At 63.1% G+C, this 20541-nt stretch overlaps 1 protein-coding gene across 2 annotated transcripts in view; it reads right to left on the bottom strand.

The window, feature by feature from the left end:
- Nucleotides 1–1646: 1646 nt before the first annotated feature.
- JPH3 (junctophilin 3) overlaps nucleotides 1647–20541 on the bottom strand; it is an 82527-nt gene continuing 63632 nt past the window's right edge. The window contains exons 3-5 of one of the 2 annotated variants that reach the window (XM_059045901.2): nucleotides 6712–6836; nucleotides 4788–5641; nucleotides 1647–3272 (exon numbers count right to left, since the gene is read on the bottom strand). In XM_059045901.2, coding sequence (XP_058901884.1) covers nucleotides 3192–3272; nucleotides 4788–5641; nucleotides 6712–6836 — 1060 coding nt within the window. In that variant the 3' untranslated portion in view covers nucleotides 1647–3191. The remainder of the gene's footprint in view (nucleotides 3273–4787; nucleotides 5642–6711; nucleotides 6837–20541) is intronic. The other variant, XR_010837654.1, reaches the window with a different exon arrangement.

Raw genomic sequence — 20541 nt, 5'->3', positions numbered from 1 at the left:
GGCAGGAGAGCGAGACCGACCGGGCCCCGAGCCCGGCGCCCCCCACTCCTGCGCCCTCATCTGGGCTCTCGGTCCTCCCGCTTAACCGACCAGCAGCAGCTCCTCGTCCCTGGGAAGATCAGCAGTGACTCTGTCGTGGCGCTGACTCGATGTCACGACAGGACAAGCTGGGTGCCGTCGGTTGACTGTGGGTGCACGGCCCGCATGGCGGTGAGAAGAGAGGTCGTGACGTCCGGGCGGCACCTTCACGGTGAGTTTCTGAGACGAAAGGCACGGAGCGTTGGAGACAGGACCTGTGAGGCTGAGCTGAGCTCGGTCCAGGGCGGGTGGGCCTCCACCCAGGACGCCTGGAGGACCCAGGGGGATGGTACGCAAACTAAAAAAGGGGTGAAAACCAGAAACCGTTCATCTCATTCACTCCCGGATATCCGTCTGCTTCAGCGGTCCAGAGCGTCTTGGGCTCGTTACCTGGGTCTCTCCCCTGGGCTCTGGGGAACGCCCTTCGGTTTTTAAGTGGGGCGGCCGTGTAACTTACTGTGCCAAGTGGGACCCTTGAAAGGGAGGACTCTGGTGACCAGGCTGGACGTTGGATGTTTGCCGGGCCCGGCGGGCGTGCGTGGGACCCGCACTGCGTCCTCCGTGCACCGCGGGGGAGCCGTGGGCTTCGGGCACACGTGTAGGAAAGCGCCTGTCACCCTGCCACGCGCCCCCCACGGAGGGCGTCTCGCAGAGGGATGGGCTTGCGGTTAGACGGGGTGCGCAGTCCTCGTCTTCGGAGCTCTCTCCGCCCTCCCCTGTCATGGCTGCCGCCGCGGGCATCGTGTTTCCGCGGCCGTGCGGAGCCGCTCTCGCAGGTGAGGTGCGGGTGCAGCCTCACAGCCTGGGGGGGGGGGCTGGCTGGGCGGCGGGGGCGGCCTGTCCCCTCCTGCCCGGCGCAGCTCAGGTAACTCCGTTTCTCTGCCTCTGGTTTTCACATCGAGCACGGAAGCAGCTGTTAGGGGAGGAGATGGCTCTCACGAGGTTGCTCTGGGATTAATTAAAGCCTGTCAGCGCTCCGCGCCGCTAGGGCCTCGCCACGGCATCTGTTCTCGCCCCGTCCCGCGTGTCCACCAGGATCGCGCCCGCCAGGAGCGGGGTCAGCCAGCCTGGCCCAGAGGGAGCTCACGGACGCACCTGTCAGTAACCCCAGGCCTCCGGCAGGTGGGAAAGCTTTCGGCCTGTCTGCGGGGCAGCCTGGTCTGGAAACCAGTAAAAACTAGCTTTTCGGGCCCCTCGGACCCAGTACGTCGTGGTCTCAGCAGAATTCACCCGGGTGTAGGGAAATGGCAGGAACGTGGGTGCCGCTCTGCTTTTCAGTTGTGTTACTGGCAGCCGGACAAATGATGGGCTGCTGGCCGGCCCCCTGTGAGCCCCCAGCCCTGAAACCACTGCTTGCCTCGAATGACGGGCATTTGTGCTGTTGCTTTTCTACGCAGCTGCGTTACCTCGGTGTGTGCGTGGAATATGGAATCTGCCTGTGTAGGTACCGTTTTGTGTCGTGCAGTTACTGGAACGCACAAAAGTCTGTCTAATCCTTACCAAGCATTGCGGACAGAATCACAACCACACACACACACCCCCACCCCAGCACGGACGACGCAGAGAGCTGCGAGGAGCAGGCATGTTTATTTGGTTCACTCCAGGGCCGCGGCAGCCACGCAGCCGTAAAAAAGGAACGGAAAGTAAGGTGTACAAAAACATGAAATATCCCTCTAGAAAGTAACATCACCAGCAGTGTATTTCCTGTGGCTCCTCCCTCCCTCTCCTGTGTCCCCACTCCCTGAAAGAAGACCCCCAAACGCAACCAAACTGTGAGAAGGAACAGGGGGTGAGTATGCAACAGAAAAAAAAACCGAATTTAACGGGAACATGCTCTAATCTTTAGTTTATTTCTGGTTAAAAATATAGCAATCCAGTGCAGTGTAGTAAAGAAATCTGCTCGAAAGGTAGCAGAGAAACAGCTGAACGTAAGCAAAGCAAGGCAGGGTCCACAGACGGCCGTGCCCAGGACCTTCCCGGGCGTGGGTGCCCGGGCCCCAGAGACACATCCATGCACGTGGCCGGGACCACGGGGCATCCAGACAGTCCGGGACCTTATTCTTTTGTTTGGACGGTGGGACGACGCTGGCAGAAAGGGCAGACACACCAGGAGAAACAAGGTATGTTGCATATTTTGGAGATGGATATGTCATGATTTCTCAGGAATTGTCAAGCCACTGGGTTTCAAACAGTCCTGTCCTGGGACCCGACCAGCTCCAGAGTGTGGATGACGCATCTGGAAGAAAGATGCATATCTGTGAGGGAGGTCGCGGCGGGCACAGGACAAGAATGTGAAAACCCGTGGGCTCAGTGACACTGAGAGAGGACGACATCGTGTGAGGGCCGCGGACATCTGACAGCCTGGACGCACACCCTGCCTCCTCCGTGCAGAAACGCCACGTGCTCTGAGCCCAGGCCCAACGGCAGGCTGTCCGAGCGAGGCCTTCCCCCACACCCGCGCCGCCGCCCGGCCCGCTGGCCGCCCACAGCACAGCAGCCCTGGGGTCTGGGGTCGGGGAGGCAGTGGGGAAAAGAAGGACTTTGCCTTAAGACTCGGTGTCGGGGCAGCGCAGGAGGGCCGGGTTGTGATTGTTTCATGGGCAGAAGAGAAAGCAGGTCTCTGCTTCCCTACGTAAGTGTGCGGCACGGATTTGAAACAGAAAAAGGCCCAGGCCGCTGCCAGCCGGAGCGGGCGCCCTCTCCCGTGCCTCGCGCCCGCCTTGCGAGCCGCCGGACGCTCCAGGGGCTCTGCCTCCGGTTGCCTCCTTTTCCACGTCCCAGACGGGGCTGTGACGACGGTGGTGACTGTATTTTTTTGCCACTGACTTGCCGGGATCCCTTCTCTTTCCACGTCAAGCTGGAGGGTCGGCGTGCTGGCCGCCTTCTGCCATGCCACACGGCGGAGTGTTATACAAGCAAAGAATTTTGGCTAAAATCCAAAAAACATGACCCAGAAAAAAAGGCAAACTGTGAGTAATACCCAGTCACGTGGTTGTGTGGGAAGAGCAGGAAGTTGTCGTTGGGTGTCCGAGCTACGAGCCTTCCCTTCTGTCGTTCTGCTTTTAGCGTCCCCCGGTTGTACACCAGCTGCTGTTGCTAATGCGGCAGTCTCCTCAGATGAAGAAGTTAATAAACAGGATGGCGACTCCGATGTTCAGCAGGATCACCATGGCCACCAGGATGGGCGCCGAGGCCTGGAACAGAAGCAGGAGAGGCGGGCTGAGCCCGAGGCCACACCCCTCCTCCTGCGCGGGACCCGGGCTTCCCGGAGGCGCCCACGGGCTTCTCCGTGGGACTTGGACCCCTTTGGACCTGGCGACGGGCGGGCCCTCAGCTCGGTGGACCACTGCCCGGGAGCGGCGCAGCCGCCGGGCGCCCCTCGCTCTCCTGGGGCACGAGCCCACCTCGCCGTGGGACCACAGCCTCGCCCGCCCGGACCCGCCGTCCTGGAGCCTCTGGGGTGACGGTGCCGAGGCCACGGTGCTGGACGAGGGTGAGGGGCGCCAGCTGCCCCGACCCCCCCGGGCCTCTGCCGGAAGCCCCCTCCCGTGGACCCACTCAGCGGTGCGTACACGCCCGGCTGGAGGAGGCCACGTGCTTGCGCCGCTGCCCGAAGCAGCGTTTTCAAGCACCCGGGACGCACCTGAAGAGGTTTTAAAGCTGCAGCACGGCTCCGGAGGCTAAATACAGAACCCCTTCCTGCATCTCCCACCCTGCCCGTCATCGGGCTTTCCCAAAACCCCCGCACACACGCGCCGCACGCGTTGCTGGCCTAGAGCGGGGATCCAGGTCCCCGGGGGAGCGCCGGGGTTCAGAGAGGGTAGGCGCGTCCGGGGAGCCAGCCCACCGCCCAGACGGACGCTCACAGTGGCCTCGAGGGCCGCCTTCCACCAGAAAGCTGCCCGGGCTCCGCCTGGCAGGTACTGAGTCCCAGAGAGCCCCGTGGGGACGGCCCCGCCAGGCAGGCCCTCTGGTTTCCTCGTGTTCGGGCGGGGCTCAGCACGCTGTGCCCGCCAGCGGCTGCGGGGCCGATGGCCGTGGGACTGAGAAGGCGTGTCAGGGGCCGTTCCCGCCACCCTTCGGTCGGGGCAGCGGCGGCCGGTGTCTGCTTGTGGGTGGGAGCCGGTGGGCCAGGGCTCAGGAGGTGTCCCCTGGGTGCAAGAGCCCCCGCCCTCGGCCCGGCCCAGGTTCTCTGTTCTTTCCTCGGCACCGCCCACCCTCCCCGGGAGGAGCGCGCCGAGGGCGGGGCTCACCCACGAGGCGTGGTCCCCACCCCCGAGCGAGACCCCGCGCCCACCGCGGGGCCCGAGGAACCCGAGTCACGGCCCCGCCCCACGCGTCTGACCCCACGGGCCTGGGGGACTCCGTCCCTCTCGCCCACGTGGGAGCCAGACCTGTATTGTGTCCTGCCTGCTCTGGCCTCCGCGTTTCCCTCCGGGGCGCAGAACGTTCCTCCAAGGTGAGGACCGTCCAGGGCAGCCCGGGGAGGTCTGGGGGCAAGGGTGGGGCCCCACACTGCCCCGTTGCGTTGGGGCAGCTTCCCAAACCACCCAGGTGCCTTTACTGACAGGACGGCACCGGGCAGTCGCCCCCACGGGGACTCGTGCGAGGCAGCGCAGCCCGCGCCCGTGTGGGCTTCCTAGCGGGGAGGGTCGGGGGAGAGCCAGGGGGCCAGGCTGGCGGGCCCCGGGCCGCTGGCGTCCACTCACCGTGCCGGCCTTGAGCTCGTCCCCGTTCTCCTCGTCCGAGTCCAGCGCCACCGGCGAGGACCTCTGGGGCGGAGAGAAGGTCAAGTCCCAGCGCAGCAGCCGGGGCTCCGCCCGGTCCCCCAGCCGCAGGCTCTCCAGCCTCTGAACCGCGGGCTCCGCGCACGAGGCCGGCCTGGCGTGCTCCTTGTTCTGGGACTTGGACCGCAGTCTCTGGGCCCCGAAGCCCCGGTCCTCGGTGCCCCCCTTGCTGTAGCGTCTTTTCGGGGGGTGCACCTCCTGCGCGTACGAGTCCATCCTCAGCAGGGGCTTCATCTCCATCTCGTAGTTGCTCAGCTTCTCCTCGTCCAGCTCCAGCAGCTTGCTGCCCCCCGGGCCGGGATTGCCGGCCCGGTGGTGGGAAGTCCAGGAGAAAGTGGTGGGGGACCCCGTCCGCCGCTCCCGGGGCTTGGGGTTGCTGGGCTGCCTGTGGCCTGGGCCCCGGGCCCGGAAGGCTTCCGCGGGCTGGCCGCTGCGGAGGGCGCCGCTGCGGACGCCCCTGGAGCCCCCGGCCTTCTCCTCTCCCCAGCTGTTCCGGGCGCAGTCCCCTCCCCGGCCCTCCAGGAGCATCTGGATGTCCCCAGCCCGCTCCTCATCCACCGAGACCTGCCGGGAGAAGTGGGCCACCTTGTTCCTCGAGGCGGGGGCCGGGGGAGGGGTGGCCGTGGGGCTGGCGGGGAGGCTCTGCAGGGGGCTGTCGTCGGGGGTGGTGCCCTTGCGGTACAGCTCTGGGCTCTCCTGCTGTAACGGTGTCCCGGTGGAGATGACCTCGATGTCGTCACTGGAACGCTGACGCTTCGGCCGCTGGTACTCGAGCCCTGGAGCAGGGAGGAGATGGGGAGCACAGAGGCGGGTTACTTGGATGTTCTGTGTGGAGGCCCAGTCTCACCTGAGGGTGTCAGGGGACCAGCACCGACCAGGCCACGGTGGCAGCGGGCTGTGGGGCGAAGGAAGTGGGAGGACCGTGTTCCCAAAGCCCCTACTCGACCCTCCAGCTCCCCTCTGTGGGCACTTCAAGGAGGACCAGATGAGGACGGGCGGCGGACAGTTGTTCTGGTCCAGGCCCCCGGCTGCAGGGGTGACCCAAGGCCCGAGAGCATGCGGGCCAGGCCTGCTCGGGGATTCTGGGGTCCCACCGCCGTGGACCCCTCCTGACGATAAAAGAAACATCTCATGCTGGGTGACCTTCTACTAGGCAGGACATGGAGTGTATGTGGCTGGATTCCAACGCTTCTGTCCCCTATCTTGGGTCCTGTGGTTCTCAAGGCTGCGGCAAAGGCCAGGAATCCTACCAGCAGGGCCAAGAGCTGCAGGCTCTGGGAGGGGAGCTCAGGGTGTGGTCCCAGAACACATTCCGCCCCCAAACCCCGACAGGCTTCCACTGGCTCTGGGAAGCGTGAGTCTGAGCGGGGTGAGCCTGACCAGGTTCAGGGGGGCGCGTTGGGCTTGGAGGAGCGTGGCCTCAGCGGGCCTCTCTGATCAGTAACCCCTGCTCCGTCTTCCTCGCCTCCCTCCGGCCCGTCCCCCGGGGGGACGAGGGTCTCGGGTCTGGCCGGCTGACTCGTAGTGGCTTCTAGCTCCTTCCAGCCCCCCCGCCCCCCGTGTCCCAGAGCTGTGCTGACGAACTCGGCCCCTGCCAGTCACGCGTGGCTACTGATGGATTAGGTGAGACGAGGAGAAGCTGAAGATGCAGGCCCGTGGCCGCAGCGGCCGCAGTCCCAGCACTGCGGGCGGCAGCCTCGTCGGACAGAGCGGTCACACAAGGTTCTAGCAGAACCCGAGGGGGAGGAGTGCACAGAGTCTCGGGGGCGTGCAGTGGGCTGATGGCGGCTGCGGGGCGGAACCGTCGGACGTGCCTTGGGACGCCCCCGGCGGCACCAGGACTCACCGTTTTCCCTGTGCTGGAAGGAGGGGGAGAACTCTTTGGCAGTGATCCTGGCGAGGCGCGCTTCCTCCTGGGCCTTCTGGGCCGCGGTGAGGGCCGCCTCGGCCTTGGCCCGGGAGTGGGAGGTCCTGGGCAGGAGAGACGGGGAGGGCACTGAAGGCACGGGGTGGGGGGCGCGAGACCTCGCTCACTCGGCAGACGTCCCCGGGCACCACCTAGGCCAGGGTGCCCTCCAGCGGCTCTGGGCGCGGAGCAGACCACGCCCTCGCGAGAGCACCAGGTCCTGCCGCCGCGCGGAGGCGCCCTCCTTCCCCCGGTCTGGCTACAGGCTAGAGACCGCGACCCGTGACTGGCTCATCTCGGAGCCCCCGGGGGCGGGCAGGTGCTCCATGTGGGCCCGACCAGAAACGATGGTCTGGGGGCAGCTGGGCCGCACCCCCCTCCACCCGTGGGCAGAGCAGGCCACCCTCCAGGAGGAGCAACTGGCCAGCCTCGGGCAGGAAGGGGAGGGCTCGACGGCAGGAGCAGCCCGCGCTCAGGAGAGGGCGCAGGGCACGAGGAGTGCGGCCCGCCCTGGCGCCTGCTCAGCCCCACCCCCCCCGTCCCGCGTGAAGGGGCCTCACTCGTCCCAGCGCCCCGCACCTGGGCCCCCGGGCAAGCCGTCCTTCCACCCAAACCCTGTCCCCTGCAAGCTGGCGCCGCGAGCCCCGGGTGCGTGGAGCCGTCTGAGCCCTGGTCCGCAGGGGCCAAGAGGAGGCAGGTCCGTGGCCCGGGATGAGGCCCGACGCCCCCTAGCAGCTGGGGGCGGTGACGGGCAGAGCCCGTGACAGCCCTGCCCTCGCGTGGGGCACACCCCCGGGTGGACGCGGGCCCGCGAACCCGCACGAGCCGATGGCACCGCCCTGACCCTTCCAGCAGCACCACCTCCCGCCCGGCGCTCAGCTGCCCCTCCCCAGCTGAGCCCGTGTGAGACCCTTCAGGGGGCAGGACTGGGTTGCCTGAAGCGGGACAGCACCCAGCCTCTGAGTGTCGCACCTGCCTGCGGTTTCCGTTTCTTCCTGCCTGGTGTCCTGGCTCCAGAGGCCCTGCTTCCCACTGGGGAAGCCGACGCAACAACGACTGATCCCCCGAGACGAGGGCGGCCTGCCCGCGCCGCACCCCCCCCCCCCCCCCGGCCCCTGTTACCCACTCCACGGGCTTAACCTGGAGACCCCCTCACTCCTCGTGAGCCACTGGGTTCTGGTTTTTTCCCAAAATGCCACTGTGCTGACGAGGAAGAGTTTACAAGAAAACCAGCGTATGACGTACACACGCGTACAACATGCACGTCCATCATGTGAACACGAGTCCAGGACGCGGAGCGGCAAGTGGCTCCCAGGCTTCTGGCCGCCGCCACTGCCGCGTCACCTGGGAGCTGCCCCCAAATACGGGAGAAACCCATGTGCAAGAGCGCAGCGTTGAGAAAACTCAGTCCTGGGCGTGGTTTCCTAGAAATAGGGAGAGACAGCTGTCACTCATCGTGGCTGCGTCCCGTGCCCCTCGGAGTGAAAGCTGAGCAGCACCGCCTTGTGCAAGAGTCCTCGGGAGCTCTGCGGTTACAATTCCAGCAGAAGAGGGGCAGGGACCCCAGGGGGGCAAAGCCAGGAATAAAACACAAATTATGAATACTTAGTTGACATAAACCGTGGCTGCAGCCCCCAGGCTCCCACGCGGTGCCCCCCACCTGTGGCCAGCGCGTTCTGCTGCGTCCCTAACGGCACAGCCACGAGTTTACGGCACAGACGGGCTCTGCACCGAGTTGGAGGCTGGTAGAGGCACGTACGTATCTCAGGAACCGGCAGTGTCACGTCAGAAATGAGAGTGCAGGTCAGACCCGGTGACGGCAGGTGTGAGGCCACCGTCGTCCAAGGCCCGTCTGGGGGGACAGAGAGGACAGGACAGATGGCAGGGTGTCCGGCTGCGCGGGGGCCCCGTCGGGCGAGCCTACTCCCCACAACCTCTCCCACTCCTGCCCTACCCGCTGGGCCAGGACCCCGGTGAGCAGCCCCAGGACATGCCCCGAAATTGTACCCGAGGTGCTCTGCGTGCTTTCCTCCTTCCCCCGCAAGCCGGGGGTCCACGGCTTTTGTCACATCCCATGAGCCCCCAAAGCCTAAACACGCTGGTCTGGACGTGGCCAGTCGCGGCCGGGTCGACCTGGTTCCCTTCACGCAGCCGAGAGGTGCCCTGTCACGGCATGGCCCCAGCTCAGCCCAGAACCAGCTCGTGGGCCCGAGCTCGGCTCTGCTGGATGACGTGGCTTCTCCAGAACGTGCCACGGGTTTGGCTTTGGTGGTAACGGTTTATTGAGATAAAACCCGCAGAGCAGACAGCTCACCCCTCTGCTGCACACAATTCAGTGGGTTTTAGCCTGTTCGCGGAGCTGTACAGCCGTCACCCCAGCCGGTTTCAGGACTTTCCATCACCCCCAAAGGACCCCATTACCTTTATTAATCACCCCCATTTCCCCCAAAGCCTCCCCACCAGCCCATGGCAATCAGTAGAGCTGCCTGTTGTGGCTGTTTGACACACGACTGAGTTGACTGGGGTGAAACGCACGTCACAAGGTGCACCACCTGGGAGGTCCCGGGTCAGGGGCGTCCAGCACGTCCACGGGCCACGCAGCCACCACCTTGGCCTGGTCCTCGCCCCTTCCCACCACCCCAGAAAGGGCCCCACCCCCAGGGCACTCCCTCCCTCCTGCACCCCCAGCTCCAGGGGTCTCAGCGCCGACAAAGCCCCTCCCGTTGCCGCACGGAGATGTCGCCCACACCCCGCTTCCCAGCCACGCGGCGGGGCCAGTCCTGGGGCTGCTCCTGGGGTGTGAGCCGAGCGCCCCGCCACGCCGTGCTGCCCCTGATCCCGGGGACCTGGGGTCGTCGGCGGGCAAGTGAGCATCACGGCTGACCAGGCGGGGTGGCCGCGAAGCCGGTGACACCCACCCCGAGCCCCCAGCAGGCCCTCGGAGACCGTGTGTGGGACAGGCCCAGCCCTCGGGACGCAGCGTGCTTCCGTCACAGACAGCGGAACGCCGAGGAGTAAACGTGTCGGGGCCGCGCCACCCAGCGGTGGAGGCGCCCCGAGTGAGGAGGCTGTGAGGACGGGGGGTCCGGGGAGGCTGAGGGGGACACAGGGCTCTCGCGGCCCCCGGCCCATCCGTCATCGGGGCGGTTGCCTCGTAGCCCTAAGAGCGACAGGGACAGAGTAAAGGGACGAAGTAGGTGATTAAATAGTTAATCCCACTAGGGGATTATAAGTAAAGCAAAAAGTACGCGAGACCCCTGTGAGTTAACGATCACTCAAGAAAGCAGGTTTGCTTAACCACAAAACCAAGCAGGCTCGTTTAGCAACAAAACCACGCAACAGAAGCATGAGACAGGCCCCCAAACGATAAAACGATGGCGCCACGAGACCCACGTCCTGCCCGGCGAGCTCAGTAAGTTAATGGTTCCTAGCACACGCTCCTCTGTGTGCACTAGAAACAAAAATACAAGGAAAAGGAGACGTTATACTAAAACCTGAGATGATTTACCATTTTTAGCATGCGTTACCACCTTTTTGCTCATTTCCATCGTGCTGTGACAGTCCCGGCTTGAGCACGTAGACAAGGACACGCCCCTGCCGGACGTGGAAGAGGACAAGGACGGCGCCGAGACGTCTACTCAAGAATGAGGAAGGAGGTGGTCCTCACCCTCCCTGCCGCCTCCCTCACTTTTCCTTTGATTATAAAACTAAGCTCTGGGTACAGCACCCTCTCGCCGCCCGCCTGTCAGCCTCACAGGTGTCTTCTAATAAATCACTTCGTATCTATCGCTTCGCCTCTCGCTGAATTCTTCCTGCGCTGAGACAGAAAAAGCAGGAGCTGCTCGGGGCGCCCTCCGAAACGCCCCCCGGCGGTTTCAAGAGCAGGCCGGCGCGTGCACTGACAGTGGAGTGTCTTAGGGTCAGGAGGGGGGATGGACACCAGGGGTGAGTACGGAGTGGGTGTTGGAGGGCCCAGGGCACCAGGAGGGCTCTGAGCTCCCCGGGGGGCCAAGGCGAGCACGGAACGGCGCTGATGCGTTCAGGGCACTTGCCAGACAGAATCAAACCCTTGGCTCAGGAGAGAGGTGGCCGGGCCAGGCCCTGGTCCTGGAGGAAGTTTCTGGGCCTCAAGGTTCCCGGGTGTGGGGGCGGGGGAGGTCCCATAAAGACCCCCAGGTTGGGACGTGGGGCCCTGCAAGGTGAGTTCCGTGCCACATGCGAAAGGCGGGAACGACCCAGAGACCAGCACTGTGGGCGGGGCCAGCACGGGTCCGCGTAGGTCGGGTGGCTTGGGGCCGACACCCCTCACCCCCACACACACCGGCAGCGTTTCCTGGCGCCTGCTAACAGCAGGTCCCCACACCTGACAGTTTCCTGTTCTGAGAGTGAGAAGTGCCGATGGTTGTGGAGCCCAGATGGGGCTCTGGACCAAGAGGTAGGACCGGCCCCCGCAGAGGGATGGGGTGGCAGGAACGCAACCGGCAGAGGCGGGGCCGGACTGGGGGGCCGGCGGGTGGTCAGAGCCTTCGGAGTGACGGCCAAGGGCGGCGCGCCGGACGGAGTTACGGGCATGGGGACGGGAGCGAGGGTCTGTGTGTTCTGAAGTAGCGGGTTTGACGGCCCCTCCGAGGAATGACGCGAACATTCCCTAAGTAAGCGCCCACCTCGAAGAGCCCAGCTTAGATCCCTTCAAAGGTCAGGCTGACAGGCATCGTTTCTGCACACACGTCCCAACGGCACGCGTGTAAACGCGTGTGCCGCGGCCCCTCTGTCCCTGATGGACACGTGGCTCAGACACAACAGTCTCTCCAGGGAGGGCTTCGTCCAGAAGGCCGACAGAGGCCCAGCTTTCACAGTACGTGCTTCCCTGTTTGTCCCGAACCCTCGGAAATAAAAACAAAAGCACCTCCTGCCCAGCCGACCGCTCCGGACGGGGCTGGTCCGCTCCTAGGGAGGCCGTGCTGGACAGTGAGCTGGGTCGCCGCCCTCAGATGGCTGCGTGGACGCCTGACTTGGGCCCGCGCCTCAAAGCCAGCGCGGTGGGTGTGGCCGAGCCCCAACCGCCAGATCTGGTCCCCATTTGGACGCCCCTCGAGCGTCGGCTCCCAGAGAGGAGGGCCCACTGCGCCCGCCTGCTCGGGACGCCCCCTCATACACACGTGCACGCGCGCACACACAGCCCCCCCCCCCACACACACAGCCAGAGGGATCGAAGGGGCCACGATCTGGTCCCCGCAGCTTTGCTTAGTAAAAACACACGGACGTTAATTCCCCAACATCATACGTATATTTACACATATACGTTCACACGTATATAAAAAGAACATATGCTGCGGCAACCCTAAAATAAAATTAAATCAAGGCGACTGCATTTAATAGAGAAGAAACCTCCCAAGGCTTCGCGAAGCCTCCCCTGAAGTGAGGCTTGCAGGACTCGGCCGGCAGCCAGGTAACAGCTCCCGTGGGCACCGGGCCCCCGGCTCCTGATGGCAGCTCCACCCGCGTGCCCGGCAGCGCCTGCACCCCCAGCTCCCCGAGAGGAGGGCCCCGCGTTCCTGCCGACCAGGGGGCAGCGCCCCCTCCAACGTGGGACACCATCTCCCATAGACGGCGCAGGGGACGGATAGCCAACCACGGGGCTGCACGAGACAAAGCCGCAGGCGTGTCACATGGGTGGACGGGCGGGCTGTGCGGTGGCCTGCCTGTGTCCCTCCCAAACTCTGTCCATCTGGGAACCTGGGAATGTGACCTCAGTCGGCAACGGGTGTGATAAAACCCTGGACGGCCCGGCCCCTCCAAGTGTCTGACTCAGCAGCTCTGGGGCGGAGCCCGGGAACCTGCATTGCTAGCAACCCGGGTGAAGCGGCTGGTGGTCTGGGGGCCCCACTCTGAGAACCACTGCAGGGAAGCGGGCGCCTAGGTCTGCCCTGACCGCTCCTGCCCAGCGGCTACCGCACGTCTGCAGCCAGCCCCCTGCCCTCTGCCGACACGCGGAGAACCCAGTCAACGCGCTCCTGCGGCCGGATCGCGGTGTGCCCGCGCCCAGTGCCTCCCCGGGCCCTCCCGCTCTCCTCTGCCCCAGTCGGGGCGTGCCGTCCCACTCGTGGCCGCCACCTTCCCCGACCCAATCCACACTTGACTTTCTCCGCTCACCCCCTTCCTTGTTTCTCCTGCAACCTGAGCCCGCTCCTCCAGCCGGCTCTGTGATACCCCATCCTGGTTTCCAGGGGACGCAGCCTCCAGGCAGCTGTCACCAGTGCTGGTCACCAAGGGGCTAAAACAGTCCTGGGGATCTCCGAAGAGACGCCCCCTTCCCGCCCATTCACGTCCAGATTCAATTCAGCACTTGCTGAGCGCCTACTGTGTGCGTGCTGGGCCGCCCGGGGTTAGGAGTTGTCCACACGCTGCGTCGTGACATCTGTTGGCGGCCCGCAGTCTGGCTCGTTTCCACGTCCGTGGCGACCCTGAGGTCGGCGTGGGGACCGCTTCTCGCTGACAAGTGAGGAAACCGAGGCACAGGGTCTGGGCATCCACGTCCCTTCGCTGCTTCGGCCCAATCGAGGATCCGAGTTCTCCTCCAGCTCCAAAAGGAGCCCCGGGTCCACGATAAGTGGCCGATCCAGAGGGTGAGTGACACAGGCTGTCGTGAGCATGTGCCCGGGAAGGGCCTGTACCGCGGTGAATCGCATCGCCAGCAAATTCACGTCCCCCCAGAGCCTGCGAACGTGGCCTTATCTGGAAATAGGGTCTGTGCAGGTGTCATCAGTTGAGATGGGGTCACGCTAGATAAGAGTGGCCCTGAATCCAATGACACACGTCCTTCCACGGGGAGGAGGCCATACGAAGGCAGAGACAGAGGTTGGGGGCGATACGCCGGGGCGCCCAGGAGCTGGAAGAGGCAGGAGGGACCCTCCGCCAGCGCCTCTGCAGGGAGCGCGGCCCCGCACACACCCGGGCCTCAGACCCCTAACCTCCAGACTGCGGCCGTTAGTTACGGCAGCCCCAGGCCACTACCGCAGGCGGCGAGGGGGCCGCCCAGGGAGCAGCAGGTACAGGCACAGCTGGAGAGGTTTCCTCTGCTCGGGAAGCAGCGGATTTGCACACGGGTGGCGCTGCAGGGCCGGGGCCGGGGCTGAGGACGGGACGGGTACACACGTTTCTCTGGCCACGTGAACGGCCGTCTTTCAGAGGTGTAGGTGTGCCGCGGGCACATTTAGGGGGAAAGGCTCCAAACGGAAGTCAGGTGTTACGGGGTCCCACCTGCCCCGTTCCTCCGCCCGACGGCCCCGCGGGGTCCCGCAGCAGCCTCAGGAACCCCACGTGTGCTTCCAGCTGGGGCCGTCAGGCTGGGTGTGAAGCCCTGGGTGCCAAGGTCTCCTCGACAGGCCCAGAGGTTCTTGGGGCCCCAAGGAAGGAGGGACGAGGCCCAGTCTGCCCGACAGCCCGCGGCCCTGCCCGTGCTGCCCAAGGCCGCGACCCGGCTCCACGCCCGTCTCGTCTCCACAGCCCCTGGACAAAGGGGACGCCGGCCCCAGCCTCCGGAGCTCACGCCGCCTTCCTGGCAGGTCATGCTGGAGATACGGTGTCTGGACCTCGTAACCACCGCCTGTTCCCTCTGTTTTTATAACAGCTTAATTGAGGTTGATCCACACCGCTCTAAGACCCCGTCTTCACGTGGCCATCCTCTGTGGTACAGGCAGGGGTCCCCTGACCTCTGTACGGGCACCAGTCGTTGGTCTCAGGGCCACCCTCATCCAGGACGACTGCATCTCCAGATCCTTCAGTCACTTCCGTGTGCAAAGACGGTCTTCCCAGGAGGGCTGCTCTCGGTTTCCGGGTGGACGTGTCTTCTAGGGGGTACCGTTCAGCCCACTTGAGGGGGGACGGAGGCTGGCACTGTTTGGGCTGCGGGGCAGCCGCGCCCCGCCCACCCCTGCTGAAGGGTCCTTTCATTCTGTTGTTTGCAAGGCTGCCTCGAGGGCAGTGCCGGATCCGTTACCGTCCCCGGCCCCGCACGGGACTTGTGAAGAGCAGGCGTCTCTAGGGCAGACTCGAGGGCTGTACTTCCCTTGAAGAGAAGCCGAGGGGCCGAGCCAGGACTGAGGGGAAACGGGCAGGAAGAGCAGACAAGCCTTCCTTCCGCAGGCAGGGCTCGTGTGTTAGCGCTCTGCTTTCACCTCGTCAGATCCTCGCTAAGGGCCGCCTTCCAGCCGGGGAGCCGAGCGTCCCGATAAACGGTGCATAAAGGGAAATGCGCGAGGCCACCGTGTGAGTGAGTGAGCGTACGGTCACGGTCACGGTCACGGCGGCTCCCCCAGGACGACAAGGCTAAAGGCAACCCGGTCGGCCCCGAGCCCCTCACGCGGGCGGGAATGGCAGGGTGGGACCCCTGCGCCCGTCTCGCCTCGGGACAGGAGAGGGCTGGGCCCCAGGTGAGCGGCTGGGCTTTGCCTCCTATGGACACTGCTGCAAGATCACGGTAAGGCAGGCAGGAGGGAGGAGCTGGGCTCATTCTTAGGGTCGAGGAGACCTCCCAAACTATACACGCGCACAGATGTTCCTCAGGGGTCCGAGGAGGGAGGGGCTGCCAGCCCATAACATGCCCTGCCAACCTCCCAGAAACCCTCACGCTGGAATCCGTCTTGGGTAAGAGATGGGCGCACAGGGGGCAGGGCCCTTGGTCAGACCAAATAAGGACACGAAGCCGGACAAAGCAAGATGACTGGCCAGAGAAAACCCAGACAACTGCCCCCAAGTGAGCAACCGGAACGGCCCCAAAGCACGCGACGCTCTCTCCGGGCCCCCACCCTTGTGTATTTCTGCGTGTACTTTGCTTCTAATAAACGTTCTGTTTCACCACCTTTCCGTCTCTTTGCTGACTTCTCTTTTCAAAGAAGACAAGAACCGGGGTGCCACTTGCAGCCACTAGGCCCCGGTTGTCTGGTGAGTAGGATCTGGTGCTCTCAGCGCAGTAGCCTGGGTTCAATTCCCGATCAGGGAACTAAGACCCCACTTCCAGCCACCGCACACTGTGGCCACCGGAGGTCGGCCTCACGTGCACCCTCCCTTCGGCCCCAGGGCCCCATGAGGTTGACAAGGCCCCCATCTTGCAGACGAGACACCTTGGGGCCCAAGGGTGGCGTGACTTGCCCGGGGCCTGTGGGGCAGCTCGTGGGGAGGACACAGGCCCCTGACACCACCGAACAGGGGCCGCATCCCAGGGCCTCGCGCGGCCCCGTCAGCTGCCCCCCGGGTTCCCCATTCAGGAGCTCACGTCCCCCCACCCCTACGCCCTCCCTCCCCCCCGCCACGGCAGCTCTCCCTGTCCACACCTTCGGGCCGCGGAGGAGAGCAGAGATGGGGCAGGACATGGGCAGCTGTGGAATCGAGGCTTTTCCATTAGGAGAGGCGCCGACCGGAGCCCGCTGAGCGGTGCGGACGTCGTTGATGGTGCGGGACAGGAGGGGCTGCGGCGGCGGCGGGGGGGGGGGGGGGGGGGGCGGGGGTGTCAAATCGCCGCATGAGCCAATTCGCAGGTGAGAGAGCCAAGGCCCAAGGAAACGAAGGGACAGATCCAGCATCGCCCCAGGCAACGCGGGGCTTTCGGCCCCCGAGGGCAGGTGGACTCTCTTCCTGCCTGAAAAGTGTGGTTTTTTCTTTCTCAGGCCTGGGACGATCTCTAAGCATCACCGAGAATATACGTATGTTGCGGGTTGATTTGTGTTTCCCCAAAGACACACGTTGCGGTTCTAACCCCGGTAGCCCTGAACATGACCTTATTTGGAAGTAGAGTCCCTTTACGGAGGTGACCAAGTGAAAATGAGGCCACCTGGGTGGGCCCTGGTCCACTATGACCGCTGACCTCGGCAGAAAACCAGGACACAGACACACAGGGGCGCGACCACGTGAGGACACAGGGAGGACAGGGCCGTCTACGTGCCGGTGAGAGAGTCTCTGAAACCAACCTGGCGACACCTTGATGTCAGCCCCCCAGCCTCCAGGGCGGGGAGGAGACCAAGCTGTTGTCCGCGCCCCCGCCCGCTGCCTCAGCGGGTCCACAGAAGTACGGCAGGCAACTGGCAATATCTTCCAAAATGATTAAAGTCAAAAGAGAACAGTATAATACAGAACAAGTCCCTTGTTGCAACTATTTCAATGGGGTTTGCTACCGCGGCCAGGAAACTCGGGGTCGGGGGGAAGGGGTCGGTAGTGCCTGAACCCCACCTGAGTCCCTGAAAAGGGTATTTCATCTGGTCAGACCCAGTTTGAACATCAAAGACTGGAGCGGCCCAGAGAGCCGGAGAACATTCTGGATCAAACCACGCCAGCCAGCCTCTCTGCCTCCTGCCAGGTCTCCCCCACCTCCTCCCCCCTTTTCTTTTCCTACTAAAACATCTTCAAAGACAGAGGAAGAAAAACTCAAAGTCAAGAAGGAAATGGTGTCCAGTGTGCCGGCGGGTCCAGCGACGCTGACTCACAAGCCCAGAAACAGATGGGGGTCAAGAGGCCGTCACAGAGGGACGTGCAGGCCCCAGCGCTCCGCGCACCAGCTGCAGCTGAGCCAGGCCCCGGCTGCCAGGGGCCTGGGGCAGGAGGAGGCCAGGAGGCACCTGTGCCGACACCGAGCGCCCGCCCAGGGAGCGGCCTCGGGCTCTGTAGAGGGTCCTGGGGCTGCCGTGACGAAAGACCACAAACGGGGGGCTTACAAGAGAAACTTACTCGCTCCCAGCTCTGGAGGTGGCAGGTCCAACCCACGCCCCGCCCCGACTCCCAGCTCCGGAGGGGCTGGCAGTCCTCGGCGTTCCTTGTGGGGCGGCAGCCAGCCTCAGCCGCCGTCTTCCTGTGGCCTCTCCCTGTGTCTCTCTGTCTTTCCTCTTCTGTCTCTTATAAGGACACTCATCGCTGCATTTAGGGCACCCTGATCCAGGATGATCTCATGTCAAGAGCTTTAATTACATCTGCAAAGACTCTTACTCCAAATAAGGGCACAGTCTGAGGTTCCAGCTGGACGGATCTTTTGGGGTCCACCATTTAACCTATCATGGGGTATGAATGCTCCATTTCTTTGGGACCTTTGATCCCAGGCCAAATGTCACTCCCAGGAAGCAGTCCGGACCCCCTCCGTCCCCCGGGAGCATTCCGGGCTTCCCAGGACCGGTGTCACTGCCCAGGAAGGTGTGATGGGGGTGAAGGGGTGAGTGTTGACATCCAGCCTCCTGCTCACTGGCTGCTTCGTCTGGGGCAGGTCATGCCTCTTTGCGCCTTAGTGTCCTCAACTGAAGAAGCTATAGTAACAAGGATCCTCGTGGGATCTTGGTAAAGATTCCTGAGATAAGACACAGACAGCACACAGCCCAGTTCTCCGTATTAGTGGATACTTTGCAGATGAGGGTTTTTAAAAAGCAGCTTTACTGAGGTGTAATTCACATACCAGAACATCCTCCTATTTAAGGGTGCGGCTCAGTGGTATTTAGTATATTTAGGTTATGGCGATGGCTGCATGACTCTCATTTTACATTTTCATCACCTTTAAGACACCTCATATCCATCAGCATCACTCCCTCCCTGTGCCCTGGCTCCCGGCAACTGCCAGCCTGCTTTCTGATTCTTTGCTGTTCTGATGGAAGTATTTCTCTCAAGGAGGAATTCAGGGCCCAGGGCTGGCGGGGGAGAGGCAGCAGCATTTGAATCGGGTGCGGCGGGGGTGGCGCTGGGAAAGGTGGGACGGGTGACCTGGGGGCAGGCCACCAGCGCAGCCCCCTCCCGGCTCTCCGCGCTGCCCCGGCCATCTCTGAACTTCCTTTGTCGTGCTGTTCCTTTCCGAGTTAAAAGAAACCCTTTGCCATGAAAATACATAAAAGTCTAGAAAACCACCCTCCTGGAACAAAACAGACAGAGACAGAGAGGAGGGTAGAGAACTCAACCCGGACACGGAAACGCCTTCCCACAGCAGGGCTCGGCCACCACCGACACCCGCCGGCACGGCAGGTCTGCCGGGCTCACGCGTCCACTTGCTCCTGGTGTCCTGACCTGCTGCGACCACGCGCTGGGCGTGTGGGGACACCACGGACTCAGCGCGCAGGGCCAGGTCTGCCCCGACCGGGCGGAAGTCCTGATGAGGAGGCCGGTCTGGACACACCCGCGGGGCAGTGAGCACTGGCCACGCTCTGGAGGGGACACGGGCCTCCCCGAGGCCTGAGAGGCGAGGAGGAGCTGTTGGCCCGGCCAAGAGTCCCGGGGCGAAGAGGCAGCGAGCGCCAAGGCCCAGGGCGGGGGTTGAGCAGCGTGCGGGGGCCCCGGGACGGCGGGGGCCCCAGTATAACCTAAATATACTAAATACCACCTGAAGAGGTGGGCTTAAGACCTGCCACTGTCCGGCTAGTGCGGCTTTTAAAAATACATAATAGGGGCTTCCCTGGTGGCGCAGTGGTTGAGAATCCGCCTGCCGATGCAGGGGACGCGGGTTCGAGCCCCCGTCCGGGAAGACCCCACATGCCGCGGAGCAACTAAGCCCGTGCGCCACAACTACTGAGCCTGCGCTCTAGAGCCCACGAGCCACAACTACTGAGCCCACATGCCACAACTAGTGAAGCCGGCAAGCCTAGAGCCCGTGCTCCGCAACGAAGAGTAGCCCCCGCTCCCCGCAACTAGAGAAAGCCCTCGCGCAGCAACGAAGACCCAACACAGCCAAAAATAAATAAATATACTTTTTTTTTAAAAAAAGGTTTAGATAAAAACTGTGGAGAATGAATGTAAATTCCCCTTCCAACCTTTCCCCCATCTCCTCAACACCCCACAGTAGCTACTCTTAATTCTGGTCGATGCCCTTCCAGCTCTTGTTCTACATACAGGAATCCCTTGCTTCTCAAAAGTTCACTTTACGCCACTTTGCTTTTACAAAAGACCTACACTCATCCCTGTTTTCCATAACTGAAAGAAGATTTTCGTGCTTATGAGAAGAAGAGAAAATCGAAAACAGTGTTCAGTGTGTGTTTTGCAGCGAGAGGGGCCCCGTCAAGCTCCTTCCCAGGGGACCACGTTCAGCATCTCAGCATCAGGCCGCCAGAGCTGTGAAGTGTGTCAGTATCTGTGCTGTGTCTGGACTTTTCTGGGCATCCGACAGCCAGATGTGTCCTGAGGTCACTGCTCCTTCACCTTATGCCATTCTGGCTCAGGAGAAGTTTCACAGAAGCGCTCTGCTTTCGGATAGCGGGGCAGGCTGGCACTGACAGCCATGCTCATCGATTTCTGAAGTACGAACGGGGTCATACTCTCCAGACTTCTTCCCGTGCCTCGTTTTTGCCTTTAAAATGTCCTGAACGCCTCCGCTCATGACTTCCCCACTGTTTTCCATACTGTTTGCGATGCCTGCGTGAACCTGTGCTGCGTGTACGACACCAGGCCTCACACACTCACACACGCTAGAAAGTTTGGGCGTGGGTGTCGGCTCACCCCACTTGGCTCTGCCTCTTGCCTTCTCTGTTGTTTTCACCTAACACTGTACCTTGGAGATTGTTCCACACCAGCAAACAGGCCTTTCTTGTCTTGTTAATGGATTTTGTGCCAAAATACATTGAGCCTGCCCTGCTGACAGACATGTAGGCTGTTCTCCATTTTCTGCTTTTACGAATCAAGGTCCAATGACATCCTTGTGCATTTGGTGTCTCACACACAAATCCATCTTCAGGACACGTTTCCAGAATTGCGGGTGCCCGTTTCCCCACATCTCCAATTCAGCGGGAATCCTTTTTTTGTTCCTTCCCAAGCTGA

This window comes from Kogia breviceps, chromosome 18 (assembly GCF_026419965.1).
Source record: "Kogia breviceps isolate mKogBre1 chromosome 18, mKogBre1 haplotype 1, whole genome shotgun sequence".
Lineage (NCBI taxonomy): Eukaryota > Metazoa > Chordata > Mammalia > Artiodactyla > Physeteridae > Kogia > Kogia breviceps.
The sequence above is the reverse complement of the archived record's forward strand: the minus strand, read 5'-3'. Positions and strand labels throughout refer to the sequence as shown.